This window comes from Pleurodeles waltl, chromosome 12, assembly GCF_031143425.1.
Source record: "Pleurodeles waltl isolate 20211129_DDA chromosome 12, aPleWal1.hap1.20221129, whole genome shotgun sequence".
Classification (NCBI taxonomy): domain Eukaryota; kingdom Metazoa; phylum Chordata; class Amphibia; order Caudata; family Salamandridae; genus Pleurodeles; species Pleurodeles waltl.
Window position 1 is genome coordinate 665,223,931 of NC_090451.1, and position 15,354 is coordinate 665,239,284.

The 15,354-nt window shown below is 43.4% G+C and overlaps 1 protein-coding gene across 3 annotated transcripts in view; it reads left to right on the forward strand.

Annotated features, from left to right (window-relative positions):
* Window positions 1-15,354, forward strand: part of SYT11 (synaptotagmin 11) — a 117,823-nt gene that overhangs the window by 43,030 nt on the left and 59,439 nt on the right. For 2 of the 3 annotated variants that reach the window (XM_069218470.1, XM_069218471.1), the window contains exon 1: window positions 3,907-4,746. The exons of the other annotated variant lie outside the window; for it this stretch is intronic. In XM_069218470.1, the coding sequence (XP_069074571.1) occupies window positions 4,713-4,746 (34 nt within the window). In that variant the 5' untranslated portion in view covers window positions 3,907-4,712. Of the gene's footprint in view, window positions 1-3,906; window positions 4,747-15,354 lie in introns of those variants that run through there. 3 annotated transcript variants of the gene reach the window in all.

The window sequence follows — 15,354 nt, forward strand, 5'->3', positions numbered from 1 at the left end:
TAAGAACACATATATTCTTAAGTGTTCTAGTTCATAGCTTACAGCATACTTCTAGTTTTTTACGTCAAGCGTAACCGTTCGACCTGGTGTATACTTATACTGTGGGTTGAAGCAATTTAATTTGTTGGTTGCAGTGCCCTTTAAATATTCTTGCTCACTAGCGTGCAGTTCTGCCTTTTTTTCCCTCCTTTTTCTGTTTCAGAGCAGTGACCAACTACTGTATTGGTCTACTTTGGTTTCTTTATCTGTTACTATGACTGACCATTTTTTTACATTTCTTTGGTGGTCTCCTTTCACTGTGTGTGTTTTAGGCTGGTAGCTGCCTGCGTTTTATTGCAGCATTCCGTTCCTCCCACCTTTTCCTATGTCGCTGACAATTGTTTTGACTTTTTTTCCAGTGCTGTCCTCCTTTACCCGGCTCCTAAAATAAGCTTATTTTACTAAAGAAACACCATATGCCCTCACATTGCATCACAGAGAGTCTCTCTCTCTCCAGGGTCCCTCCCTGCCAGCACTCATGGCATCACTCACAGAGCATTGCTTATCTCCTTTATTAGGACCATAAATCTTCTCAGGCTACTCTGCTTAGAGCTTTGTTGATATGAGGCAAAAATGCCTGCAAGATTTTTCATTCTGTTAACATACAAACACTGTCCTTGGTCCAAAGGGTGAAATTTCCTTTCTGTTCACATTTATGTAGCAAGAAAAGTCCAGTTAGGAATATACAAGGCTAATAGCTCTAATTTAAGCAATCAAGAGACCCTCTGCATTGCAAATGCTTGTTTTTTTCTGTCTCATCATGGAAGCACCTCAAAACTAACCACTAGGACAAGGACATGCTTTGAAGAGGTAATAAAACTGCTACCTTGTAAATCCAAGTTGACTTGCTTAGGCTCAGTTAATTACCTTTAGGAAAGAGAGCTAGTGACATAAGTGTACCAGTTATGAAGTCGATGCAGATGGGCTGAAAAGCTGTCCTCATTGGTGATGAAGTGGTGCATAACTGCAAAGTGGCTGCATATCATGTGTGACATCTCCAGCCAATCCTGACACTTAACCAACATAATGTTGGATGCTGAGAATATTTTAGCCCTACGTACGAGGCTAAAAGCAGGATATTTGCTGTCCAGCTATGCTGTCCTGTATCTTGCAGTTGGGTGAAAATCCTGATCTGGTTGAGGGTATCACATTTGACCCTACATGCCAACAGACCTGATTCTGGCATGATATTCCCAATTTTTTAAGCCAAATATGGCTTTATTTTATCTTTCTCACTCCTGAAATAATGCCATTAGGGAAAATACATCCCCAATTTTTAGGTTGAGGGCGCAAGCACTTTGACTTGTTGTAAGTAGTGTGGGCTTTTAACCATGCCCACCTCACGCCCTTCACTTTCATTCGTTTGTGGATTCTTTAAAAAATCATTGGTAAATGCTGTACATTAGTCCCACCTTGGGGCGGTTTGATTACCGCCTTGGACACCAACACTATTACAGGGATAATAACACGATTGCCAAAATACTTCAGTGTGGGCAAACTACTTTTATCTTTTGTCTATGCTTTGTGGCTGCCATGGCGCTCAAAGAGCTCAGAGTGCAAACCTGATCGGCGGTATCGTTTTTTGCATTATATGCACTCTGATCTGCTTAGTACAGATTCTTTGCAGCAGCCATACTAACCCTTTGCACTACTTTATAATGACTTCAAGGTTCCACTAGACAAAAGTTTGTTCTCTCTCCTGAAAGAACATAAATTGCCAGGGTTATTTTGCCATTGTTACATTCACTTTGTGATTTGCCTAGCACACGTTCTTTGCAGCAGGCATATTAACCCTCTGTGCTACCTTATAATGAGTCCAAGCTTCCACTAGAGAAATGTACGTTCTCTCTCCAGAAAGAGCCTTGACCCTCTGCCATACATTATAATGAGTCCAAACTTTCACTAGAAAAAAGTATGTTCTCTCTCTAAAAAGAACATTAATTGCCAGAGTTATTTTGACAATCTTATATTATTTGCACTCTGATCTGCTAAGTACACATTCTTTGCAGGACCAATATTCATTCTGGGACTTGTAGGTTTATTTTTATAACGTGATCCAAGCTGGAAACCAGCTCTTGGAGTAGTATTTATAAACCTGTACAGCTCCCTACTTCAATGCATGATACGCTATTTAGTTTATGTTTAAGCTTTGCATTCTGGGACTTAATGTTTTATTTTCATACTGTGATACAAGCTGCAAATACAAACCAGAAACCTGACTAGATTAACTACACATGTTTAAGTCTGTGAAACTTGAGCTGTGTTTGTATTTATAAAACTAACCTTGAGGCGAGCTTACAATTGATTATGCTGTATAATGGTCAATATTTTATAACTATATTTCAGTTCAAGACTGACTGAGAATCATTAATATATATTGTGAGGTGGCTCTCTAAAGTGTGTGAAAAATCAAGGGCATTTTGTTTGACTTCCCAGACTGCAATAAAGTGACAGTGATCTAGTAAGCATTCATTCTTGAAGTACAATTGTTTATTCATTGCACCCCCCGAGCAATGTTGCATGTACCAATTACCAAGTAAATATGTTTTGCACCTGGGAGTAGTTTGTGTTTTAAGGGTCTTGTTTAAAAAAAATATTCCAGTAGGCCTACTAGCCCTTTAGTTATATGCAGGGCCATTTGAATTTTGTGCCAGAAAGGACACAAATATGTGGCAGGTTTGACCAATTAATGTGGCAAAAAAGTCCAGTTATGCATTTACAATGCCAATTGCTCTAACTCAAGAAAATGCGAGGCCTATTGCAGTGCAAATGCTTGATTTTAATCTTGTTTCCCGTTTTAAAATGTTGGCATATGTATGTAACACAGATCTCATGGCAACTATACTAAAAGAATGTATGTGCACGTAGAATACAGCTTTAAAGTTTTCCTGGTCTGTCTGCTAATTCATCATGCCTAGATATTTAAATTGCACCCCTATATTTGCCGCGGCATGATGCTAGACTTGTCTCCATTCAGATATATGTAGCCAAACATTTAAAAAATGAGCATATACCTTCTGAAACAGAAAAACCTTGAAAGTTACGTTTTTTTCTCTTTTGCTTAAAATAAAGGTGGGCAAACAACTATGTTTTCCAGCGACAGAATGCTGTTTGTAATCAGATATCATCAAAGAGGAACGTTAAATGCGGTTTAGCAAAAACATTTTTTTAAGCCTACGGAACCAGGATTGATTCTCCAAATTTCTATAGGTCCCGCGTCACGTACGTTGTTAAACTGCTAGCTTAAACTTTTGGCATTAGGTCGGGTTATCAAATCAGTAACTCCAAATCCGTCTGATGCGCACAGCTATTTGCTAGTGTTTGACAGCTACGCTCCAAGATGGCCGCCTCGATGAAGTTAAGTTCAAACGTTGAAGACTGCGTCAGTGCTGTGCCGCCATCTTGGATTGGGATGAGTCTTCTCCATCTACGACATAGCGGTAGAATTGGCGTCTAATTTAATATAACTGTGTTACGTTCGCTACCATCCTGCATTTGTGTATTTTAATATTTATACGAACCAACACGGATGCATGAGCATAATTTAGTAAAACTTAACGATTTCAAATTTTGGAAGAGTATTTCCGATGCGTAATTTTACACTTTAAATACAAAATTATTTTTCCAGTTTAGAACATTAAAAAGCTCCGTTTACTCTGCTGTTCATTTTATATTAGCATCCGGGTGTAATTGAAGGTTTGCGAATGGATTATAATATATATTGTTTTTCCGATACGGGTAACGCAAGACATACTCCAATGGAACTGATCTGAAACAGTAGACGTAGTCGTCCTTCGTTTGTGTCGACGCAGGCCAATGGCAAGAGTCGTGGGCGTTGTCTTTTTCATTGGGCGTGGCCTACGCTCTCATCAGGACCAGTCCCCTTACAGCTGCATCCTGAGCTCAGAGCATCATCCGAGAGAGAAGCCGGAGCGTTTCTGTGTGGTGTGCTGTGAGGAGCGGGCCTGGAGCTCTTTCCAGGGGCAGACGAGCTCTTGCCAAAACACAGCAAGTCACGAATGGCCCGAAGGACGTCATCAAGCTAGGAACAACAGCATCATCTGAGCATAAGCCATTGGACGAAGTGCAGCAGGGGTTGTGGTTGGAGAGCAGAGCTCTCTAGGGGACCAGTTCACAATAAGGGCTTCTTCACAATACCAAAAAGGAGCTAAAAAACTAAGCTCAGTCCAGGAATCCAGGATTGCCAAGCAACTAAACGTTGGTACCCAAGAAAACAGGAGCCAGTCCCCAGTTTCACTGGATCAGGGACCGATCGTAGGTCAGCCCTGTAGTGTTAGTACAGAATCCAGAACATGCTCAGCTCCTGTCACTCTCTGCCAGTCTAGACCTAGCATTTTGGCATATTTCAGCCTAGATCAGACAGCCAGAGCAAATCCAGTCTAGCTCTCTCTCTACCCAGCACTTAACTAAACGCCTCGGTCATTCAGATCAGGAACTTGGCCCACGCCTCAAGGACTTTAGGCCAGTCTGGTCTGCCCAGCCTTAGAGCCTAAAGAGGCGCAAGCCAGGAAAACAACCCACCCTCACATCAGTCACCAGGGATCGGAGGAGATCAGCCTGGCCTAGGCTCTTAGAGCAGTAGGTCCTTCTACATGGAAACCAAGTAGGAGGGGAACCTTCCACACTTGTCTGTGCAGCTGGGACAAGGCAAGATGGCAGAGGTGACAAACCTGAAGACTGGCTTTGGTGAGTATCAAGAGCCTGGAAATAATTTAGGACCATGTCCAGGGACTGGTATGGGAATGTTTTGCTATCATGGGAAGTAAATAGAATAAGTAAACCATAATCTTCTGTGTTGAGACGTGACCTGTCCAAATAGACGAACTAGGTGGTCGCCAAAGGTGCCAAAGTAATTGGGGCACCAAATTCAAAGGAAAGCATTACTTTGAGAAATGATTAAAATGGAAAAATGTGGGGGCACCAACTGCATTATTCACATGGACTCTAGTTACTGGCAACTGTCCTATCGCCCCTGCAAAGTGTATTGTAGATTGATGGCTGGAGAGGTAATATAGGTATTTTAAACCCAATATTAAATATAAACATTTTAATAAACTATTTAATGTACTGTAACCATTCTAGTATAATAAAGGGGCCACAAATGAGAAAAAGCTAAAAGCTCCATATTAACATCATGCAGTTTATTGTAATATGTGGAAAATGGATTGACCTACCATGGTAGAAGGCTAAACTTGTGTAATTGAACACATAATATTATACACAAAAACAGAAATATATTGCAGTGTAAAGGTAACCCTCTCAACTTGCTAGGCGGGTAGCTTGTGTCTTAACATCTAAATAGTACATATAAACTGAATGAGTTTATGTATTATACATGAAGCGTTAACGCTCAGCTCGACATTTAAATAATATAGATTCAAAGCATGTAATTCGCATGGAGATGTCATCACTTTGCCTTGGGGGTGGAAAATTAAGTTTTATGTAATAGTACAATGGCATTTAATATATAGTGTATGGGCTGCATGCCTGCCACCCCTGTGGGTTTTAATCTGAAATATTATGTAGAGAGATAGCATTGACTTTAATAAGACGTACAATGCAGTAAAGGATCAAGTACTGGTGGGTTGGGGGGGTAGCGGATATTATTCAAAAATCCTAAATGTGTTGAGAACAGCGTGTACCACTGCATACTGTGAAAAACAGAGCAGAGCTCATCCGTCTGCCTGGAGGGCAGTCTCCCACAGCGAGGCCTGCTGTGTCAGAAATCCTGTGTGTGAAATATTTAACCCCTTTCCCTCCCAGTAGGAATTTTCCATTTGGTCATTATTTTATAGGATTATATCATTTGTCTGTGCCTAGCAGAGTCTAGATGGGTGAGGGGGGTTTCAAACCTCCTCACCATGCTGCTGTGACGGTTGAAGGGGGTTAAAATGAGGGTGAAACCAGGTACAACATCTGGGGTGAATGTATCTTATTTGTAACCCTCCTCTCCTCGCTCTTGGGTGTTCCTCACCCCCAAGTTAATATACTGTTTTCTGAAGTAAGGGCCTCCGTTTTATTTGGTATTTCAGTGGCTAGTGCTTTGGTTGCTGTCATAGTCCGAAGGTGCTCGCTTCGAGTGGAGGAGAGAGGGTCCCATGCCCACAGTGTGTTTTGGGGACTGTTATGGGCTGCTGTGAATCCTTTTGATGAGATGCAGGGGTGTGGCTATCGATAGTGCAACGGGTTTAGTGGCACCGGGGCACAAGGCCTCACGTCATGCGTGTTATTGATTTACATACCTGGTGATTGGAGGCCCATTTCATGCATTATTCCCCTTAGCACTCGTGCTGCGCCACCGATGAGAGGGTGGGGTGCACTGGAAAAGAAGCATGGTTAGTTGGTGCCTATGGGTACCATTTCAGTACCATTCCGGCCTCTCGCTCCCCTCCGTGGACCTCATGTTGGTACCGCCCGCACATGGACAGGCAGCGATCTTCCCCCAATCCCTCCCCCAGTCCCCCCGAGCTCCCAAGGCGTCGCCCCGCGAGGATGCTCGGGTCGATGGGTGGGGGGGGCTGAACATCCTCCTCCCTGATTCTGTTTTGCAGTGTAATGCTCGCTGCCCTAATGGCTGCTGCCTGGCGATGGGATGACGTTATGTCTATTTCTGGGGCGGGTGGGGGTGCTGACAGGGCTTCAGCCCAGGCCTTTGTTCAGTGGGGGATCGGGGGGCTCTGCCGTGGGCGTCGGTACGGACACACAGAGCAGGCAACCCTCCCGGGCAGGTTTTGGGCCCTGGTTACCTGGGTGTCCCACTGGTAACACCCGGGAGTCCGCAGGGTCGCTGCCATGAAACTGGCTCACCCTGAGTGATGGGGCATCGCTTTCTAACCATAGAGAGCAGCACCCCCGGGACTCTTTGCATCCTCAAAATTGATACCCCTTTGAGTTGAATGCTTGAAATAACCCTGGATAAAATCACCGGGTAAAAACAAATTAGCTTTTCATTTTACAATAGCGAAGGACCTTCGGGCCCATCTAGCCTTCACACTTCCCAAGCTGCTCATGTCTCCAGCTTTGCCCTTATTTCAGTCGGTCCGTGCACTTACTGAAGTGATTTAAGTATTACTGCTGGTCACCTGGTTTTGTCCCAGGCTGGTTCAGTGGATCAATGCACTTGCAGCTGGAGGCTTTGTGAAAGAATCAGGTACCAAGCTCGCATCCAGACATGTTCGTTCAGCCTTTCATCCCTTTGAGGGCCATGAAATGGGGAACATTGAATTGGATAATATTTAAATCTACATTTTACGGTGCCATAAAGATACAAAATCATAGTAGAAAGCACTATGTGAAAAACATATTTTTATTTAGACTTTTCCATTTTTAATGATTCCTTCTCCAAATGTTTCAAGAAACTATTTTAGATAAACGCGTAACATTTTTTTCTGTGTTGAAATTAAATCATGACATATTGTAATTTTTTAATAATTACAATGCACTATAATCTACTTAATTGTCTCAAGTGTGCCTACAGAGTTTGTGAATGTAGTTTAAAATGTCCTTATTCGGGGCTTGGTGTTTTCTCTTTTCTAGGCCTTATCTTTAAATTTTTTAATGTAATTGTTTGGTGTAGCGCTGGGCTGTTCACAGACACCGTTTTGCAGTGCTTACGTTTCACTTGCAAATTCGTCACTGGTGAGCTTGGATCTGAGTAATCGCCTCCTTGTGATTTGGGATCTAATGGGACTGAGGGCAGCAATCCATATCTGCTGGGAAACGGGTACATATGTTTGGGCTGAGGGCCTGTTCTTGAGGGTGGAAAAGGGTAATCCTGGAAATGTCTAGAAGGGTGGAAAATGCTTCTATGGAAGGCCTGTTTTCAGATTCCACTTGCAGGCATTCACGACTGGTTGGTTATTTTTGTATGAGTAGAGAGTTCCAGAGTTGTGTGCCTAAGATCCAGATTGTTTGCCTCAATGGCTATTACAGTTCAGTTCCGTTTGTTATGTAATTCACATTTGTAAAGCGGTAAGTACCACTGCAATGGATTTGTAATGCCTTCTCTAATTGGCATCCCATTCCTTTAGATCTGGGAAGTCCACCAATCAAATTGTGAGCTTTGGAGTTTGGGCGTGGTTGGTAGAGAGGTTGTTCACAGTTTAGCATAGAACTGGTTTGTGCAGATTACTGTGGAGGTAAACTGGGTTTGATCTTAGGAGATCTTTGTAGTGTGTTATGTGTTTGTGTGGGGGGGGGTTGTGTAGAAGAACTTTTCATTTTTTTACCTGTATTATGTTGTCACTTGACTATTGCATGAGCAAAGAAAAGTGACCTCTATTTGTACAACACAACTAAAGCATAATTTGTAAAAAAAAAAAAAACTTTTAATATTAATAATAAATAATTACACATTTTTTTCTGAAGCTCCTTTCGCCTGCACCCCTGAATTTAAGATTTTGCTGAATATCAAGGCTGCCTAGTCTTGATTGCAACTCATGCGTTTTATCTGCGCACCCTACACTTCCATCCTCTTTATCTCACTCTTGCAGGTTCTTTTTCATTCGTGCAGCCACTATTCTCTTATCTTTCACTCCCTTCTTTCTCCTTTTCTTCTTTCCCTCCTGTTCTCTGGGTTAAAATCTGTTGATGAGAAATATTTTCTGGTCCACAAAAATTAGTGCTGGGTCCCACCACCCACAACCGCCATCACAGATTAGGTACTGAGTCAAGTAGATCATTAACATTCAATGTTGTGAGAATGAGGGTGTAGCATGTTTACGCTAACTTTATTCTGGGTGCTTTTTGGATGTATGCTTGTGTGCCTTGGGGACAGTGCTGTTGAGTTGGCAGCCCTTTGCCAGCTATTGCTTGGTATCATCAGGTTACTGCTAAGCGTTGGGTATGTAATGCAGCCGCAGCTTACAGTTCTCCTAAATGTGACTTCGCTCATATGGCCGCAAACCAAAATACAAAGTATTTGAGCTGTCCCACTCCGGTGTGATTCATCTCTGCAGATATCTTATTGAATTTACTCTCGAGAGGTCATTTGCCAAAGGCGCGGAATGTTATTCAATATGTGTGATGTCACGTTTGTTGCTCTCGTCAACAGTGCGGCACTCACATGAGTCATACTAATATTAATATGAGCCTTTTCATCGCGCTTATAACCAGCTTCAGTTCTCAATTTCTATTTTCATGGTTGGTATAATTATTACTCACCTTGAAGGTACTCATTTTCGATAATTTGAGGTACAAAAAACAGTAAAAAATATAAATTGCTAATCTTTTTTTTTTTTTAACTCACATCAAGGTTGATGTATCTGGGATTGCTGTGTTGGCGTGCTGGAGCCATGTCAGGCTACTGCGTTAGGCAGTGTCAGACTGGTGTGCTTTGCAGTGTCGGATTGGTGTGTCAGTCAATGTCAGGCTGATGTGATAGAGTTTAATGCTGCATATCAGGTTGATGTGTCCCACACTGCCAAACAGGTATGTGATGCTGTTGCCTCAGACTGATATATCAGAGCACTGTCAGGCCGATTTGCCGTTTGAGATGTCAGGAATGCTTGTTGGGTGGTGTCAGCCAGGCTTGACTCTATTTTGTGTTAGGCAATGTTAGGCTGTTGTGCCTGAATCTGTGTATTAGGTAGTGCGCTGGTGAGTGTGAAAAGAAGCTGAAGTGTCAGGCTACTGTGTCAAGGTTTGCTGTGGCGGGTCATAGTGTCGGGGCTGGCTACAGGAATGTGTTAGATGGACGTACGAGAGGTACGTGGTGCTGGTCCCCGGGACTGGTGTTTCTGGGATGCGAGGCCTGTGTGATAGACAGTGTCAGACTGGCTTGTCATAGAGTGTGAAGTGGTGTATGACAGTGTCAGGACAGTGCGTTGGCCAGAATCAGCCTTCTGTTGCTGTAGCGTCAGGCAGATCTGCCTGACTTCATCTGCCCTGGCACTGGGCAGTATTACGCCGATGGGTGGTGTAATGCCAGCCCTTACTACCGTCTCTTCGGCAGTACCCTGGCCTGTCGGTGTGTTCTCTCAGTGCTCCATTTCACTGTCTATTCCCCGCGTCCACCGCTGTCTCTGGTTACTTGAAGTCTCGTTGATCCCCACCTACGGTCTCTCCCATTTTCCGAGTGTTACCTCTCACTGGTCATTGCGTGGAGATTATTTCAACCCCCGACCCATGCAGTCTCCCCTGTATTCCTGGACCTCTCCTCCCTACCATTGGCTGGGTTCTCTGTCCCTGCCCCCGTCGCCTGCTGTCTCTCGACAATTAACCATCTGCTCTATCACTGGCTTAATGATGCTCTCACAGCCCTGTCACCCCCTTTACTTGCTGAATGTTCACACAGGAGCTGGAAGTAAAGGTGTGTGTGGGGGGCGGGGGCGACGAGGGGCCGCAGCACCCCCAAAATAACCATGCTGGAGTTCAGAAGGGGAATGAGCCATACAAAAACTCATTTAGTTTTTTTTATCTGTTCACAATCGTTCAAATCCAGAGGTCAAATGTCAGGATGTCTTCTGACAAATTGTTAATTATTTTTTGAAACTTTGAGACTTCGATAGGTGGGGGGATTTTGTAAAGTGAAGCATGTAACAGCCTCACTGCAAGCAGAAGCTGTTGGGTGCTATGTCCTCCTTACACACAACCACATCTTACGGTTTATACATGAGCTATACTATGTCAAAATATATCAGCAGGAAGGACACCACAAATGAAGCACTTTTTTGGATGTCTGAAGTGTGATGGAAACAAATATTTTAATAGGATCAAAACAAATCAAGGCACTTTATTCGGTGATGAGCAAATGAGAAGTATTCTCTGAAAGTCGACTTCCTCACATTATCGTTCGGTCGCCGTATAGTTTATCTGTACAAATTGATGTGGTGTGCAAAATCAGTGCCCATTACACAGTGCTGTCTGTAAATATCTGCTCGCTCTCGCCCCATTTTTAGTAATACATTTACATTCGGTTGCTCCAGAATGCACCGCCTGCTACATACCACACCCCTATCGCCCCGTGCCAGAATGGGTGTGGCTCATCTGCTACGCGTGTTCTTTATGTGAGGCCTGCATCGGGATTTCTCACAGACCCTATGAGTTCAGTGATGTAATTCTGACCCGTCTCTCTCAGGGTACACATCTAACACCTGTGACAGGCTGGGTGTTTCTCTCCTAGAGGCACCCTCTCTCCCAGCAGCACTCACTCTCCCAGCAGCACTCTCTCCCCCAGCAGCACTCTCTCCCCCATTATCTGTACCCTTTCTCTCTCGTCTCACACACTGTCGCAGCACCTCCCATCCCCTGTTACAGTCTGGGTGCTGCTGTCACTGTCCTGCCGGTCGGTTACCTGGCAAGGATCTCTCCCCCCTTCCTCCCTTAACTTGCTCTCTCTGTCTTCATCTTATTATCCCTTCCGCTCTTGTCTCGCTCACTGTGTCGGCACCCCCTCCCCACGGTCACAGGCTGGGTGCTGCTGTGACTGCCCTGTCGCTTTCTGTCCCTTTGGTTATCTCGCAATGACCTGTCTCTCTCTCCCTCACTCTCTTAACTTGCTGTGTATTCCTTCATCTCCGTATCCCTTCCTCCCTTGTTTCGCTCCACAGTCACAGGCTGGGTGCTGCTGTCACTGCCCTGTCTCTTTCTGTCCCTTCCATTGTCTCTCCCCCTCCCACCGGCCTGTACCTTGCTGGCTGTCTCCTCCCATCTTGTTGCCTCTCCCTTCATGTCAGCATCCCTCCCTCCCACCCTATCCCCCAGTGATAAAGGGCCCTCAGTGCTGCAGAGAGTGCCAGCCCCGTCTCCCGCATCTCCCAGTTATAAGTTCCCACTGTCTCTGCAGTGCCAAGCCCAGCTGTTCTCTGTCCCTATGATGTCACCCTCCATTAGTGGCGTGTCTGCCGTGGGATCGTTGGGAGGCTTTCACCAGCTGGGGCTCCGCAACATCCGCCCCTTAGGGAGGGATGTTCAGGGGTCTGCGCTTAAGGACTGTCTAAATAATCTGATGCCTAAAGCATGAAGTACCAGTGACCCAGGGGGATGCAAAAACTACAGATCATACACAGGAAACCAAAAACACACACCAAAGAAGAACCACAAAACACCAACCATCGATATGGAGCATCAAAAAGGAATTCACTAAACCGCCGACCTTCCAACAGGATACAGACACATGGACAGCAAAAGCGAACAACACACTCATCTTCTTCCGACAAATCACACATGACCAGCAAATTAGAACCAAGAACAAATCAATCAATTGATTAATGAATCAACCATCACCAGAAAATCACACGTGGATAACAATAAAGTTGCAAGATTATACAAATCATCAACAGGAAACCACAGGTGGCATAACAAGAAGAGGAAAACAACGCATGACAACCATCTGCAGAAAACCTCCACATGGGCAGGAAAGAGAAAACAAGAACGCACACACAAACACAGCATCTCTAAAAACTACACATGGACAGCAAAGAAGAACATAATGCTCCAATCTCCCCCTAGCATCACACGTGATCACATGACAACACAAGACTGCACGAGGAAAGTTAGTGCAAAGAGGAAATTACACGCACAGAGAAAAGCAGTTGCACAATACACGATCTTTCTTGGATCTTACCAGTTGGTTGCAAAATGGATCTTGAAATGGAGCAAGTTCTTTAGCAGTAGAATCTTTAGTTACCCTAATGGGCTCAACATGCATCCATCAAATCCAGGTGCCACATATGGCAGCCAGAAGAAAAACACCAGGCACGAGTGATCTGTAGAAGCATACACACAGACTGTACACATCAACCCACAGTACAGCAACCATCTTCATGTACCCATGTGTGGGTTGCAAAAAGGGAACCCAGAACAAAACTATTGTTTTCAGGTGTGGGAAGCAGAATAGGAAAAACAATGCACCAATCTAATTCAGCAGGCCTCAGCTAAGCAGCAAATAGAAACCAACAATGCACCAATCATCACCAGGTACACACACACAGCTAAAAAGAACCCACAAGACACCAGTTAAATCCTAGAGCGCTTGCCTAGGCAACCAAAGGGACCCCACAACTATACGTTGCATTAAGTGAGCAAATCCATGGTAGAAGAAACCCCCTAATACTGTAATATTCAACAGTAAACAAGCGAGCAGCAAAAACGAAACCTCAGTATAATTATATATTATCACACAAAATGCAGTTGTTATGAAAACCCATATTTCATAGGGCACCATGACATAACGGAAATATTTCACAGTTGCCGGCGACATACAGATTTTATCATAATGACTGTCCCCAAATCACTCTGCAGAGCTTTGACATTAACAGGGCTAATAAGACTGTGCAGCATGGAGGACCAAGTTATTCGGCAAAGTTAACTAAATTATGTGGCAAAACTGAAATGCAAAGGAGTAGCACATTCTCCATCAATATTAATTTATCCATTTGAGATAGAATTACCATTTTAGTGATAATGCTCATTATAAAATTATGTGGCGTATTATGTGGCACAATCGGTACATTCATAATTATGATGCAAACACTGCATCCACAGAGTAGCCTAAATACACTGACCCTTTTCCTTGCGAGGTGTTTTCTTAGCAATTTAGTCAAGAAAGGTAAACAAAGCCCGAATATTTTAAATCTAATCCATGCCTACTGTTAGCTGCAGTTTAAAAAAATATATATTTTTCAAGCTAATTGCCCTCAAAATGAAAATGTAGTATAAAAAGTACATAATGGGTGCCATGTATAGTATGGTTTGCTTCGTGGTTTATGATGTTACCTGAACCCTTATGTATTCTATATTTATTTAAAGCATTGTTAAAGTTAGGTCTAGCCAATGGCACTGGGGCACTTTCTATATCATAATTAAACATAATAAAAAAATAGAATACATTTGTAATTTGGGCTGTAATGTTAAAACAGTGGTACAACCAGGAGAAATGTACCACCTGGTCTTTTAGGAGGGTTTTTCTGAAGGTGATGGTATTGTTAGGGTCTTGAGGAAGGACAGCAGTGATGGAGTGGTTGTAATGTCTTCTTGGATGGAATGCCACTAGCTTGACTCAAGAATGCTTGTGTATGTCTCCTAGCCTCTGCTTCCTGTGAGATTTTCAGAATGGGGCGTGTTTTGCTCATGGTCTACTGTGCACCTCCTGTAATGACAGTTTTAACATGCAAATATGGTTGGTAGTTGCGAACTGTAATTTGGTAAGTGGTGTACGGGGCATAGAATGAAATACTAGGTTACGAAGATATCAGTGTGGAAGAATGAGAAGGGATGATATGGTCACATTTTCATTAGTCCTGTGAGGTGCCATGCTGCCATTACAATTACCTGTTTAGGATGAGCTAACAGTGTTTTCAGGAGAATGGTGAGAATTGCATTGCCGCTGTTCCGGTGTACCAACTACGGTTTGAACAACTCGTTAGAAATATTCAGGTGGGAAAGAAAGTTTTAACTTTCAAATAGAGTGCAGTTTGAATGCTTATCAGTTGTTTAAGGAGTTATATTTTGCTTTGTTTTGTCATATTCTGAAAACTTCATAGTGTGTCAAAGGTTCAGCCAAATTGTGTTGCCCGCTTTAGGGACAGGCTCAGGCTTGGGTCTCAGGAGGGATTAGCCCTGGGTCCAACCTGTCAGAGGGCTCCGGGTAGAGTCTAGTCTTAAAGTGAAGATGGCCTCCCTTCTCCCTTCTTCGGTCTCCCCGGTTGCCTTTGTCACGGAATAAGCCTCTTCAGCAGGCTGTTGGTGATGGTGAAAGTGTTGGGTATCTTGTTTCACTCTCTTTCCAATAAGTAGGTTAATATCTGGTATGGAATTACACCTGGCATTGATGGGGTGATCATAGTGAAGTAAGCTGATCGTGTATGATCTGAGTTGTAAGCAAGTATCATATGAACTGAGGCAGGCAGAACTTGTCCCTTATTATGATATGGTCCATTAATTGAATAGAGTTTTCTTTTTTCAAATTCTGCATGAATTATAGAGGAGTTACATCAAGCTTTTGAAGACTGGACTCAGTGTTATATAGTTTTGGTTTATGGAGAGAGAGAGGGGGGTACCTACCTCCATGTTTCTGGTGTTTGAGTCTAAATTGGATTGTCTGATGGGGATTTTGTTAATCTTGGGGGCCTTGGTGGTGCTTAGCATGTTGCTAATTTATAATGGTGCCACTTGCTTTTATTCCAATACACTTAATTTGTGTGCACACAATCTTGAGTTTGTATGTGCCTGGATGCCTTTCAAGCTTGAGAATCAACCTCACTTCTTGATTCCAGACTCATTGACATCTGCTGGATGTTTTGAGAGGCTAGTGGAAATTCTGTTACAGTTGTCAATTCTGGACACCACAAGTGA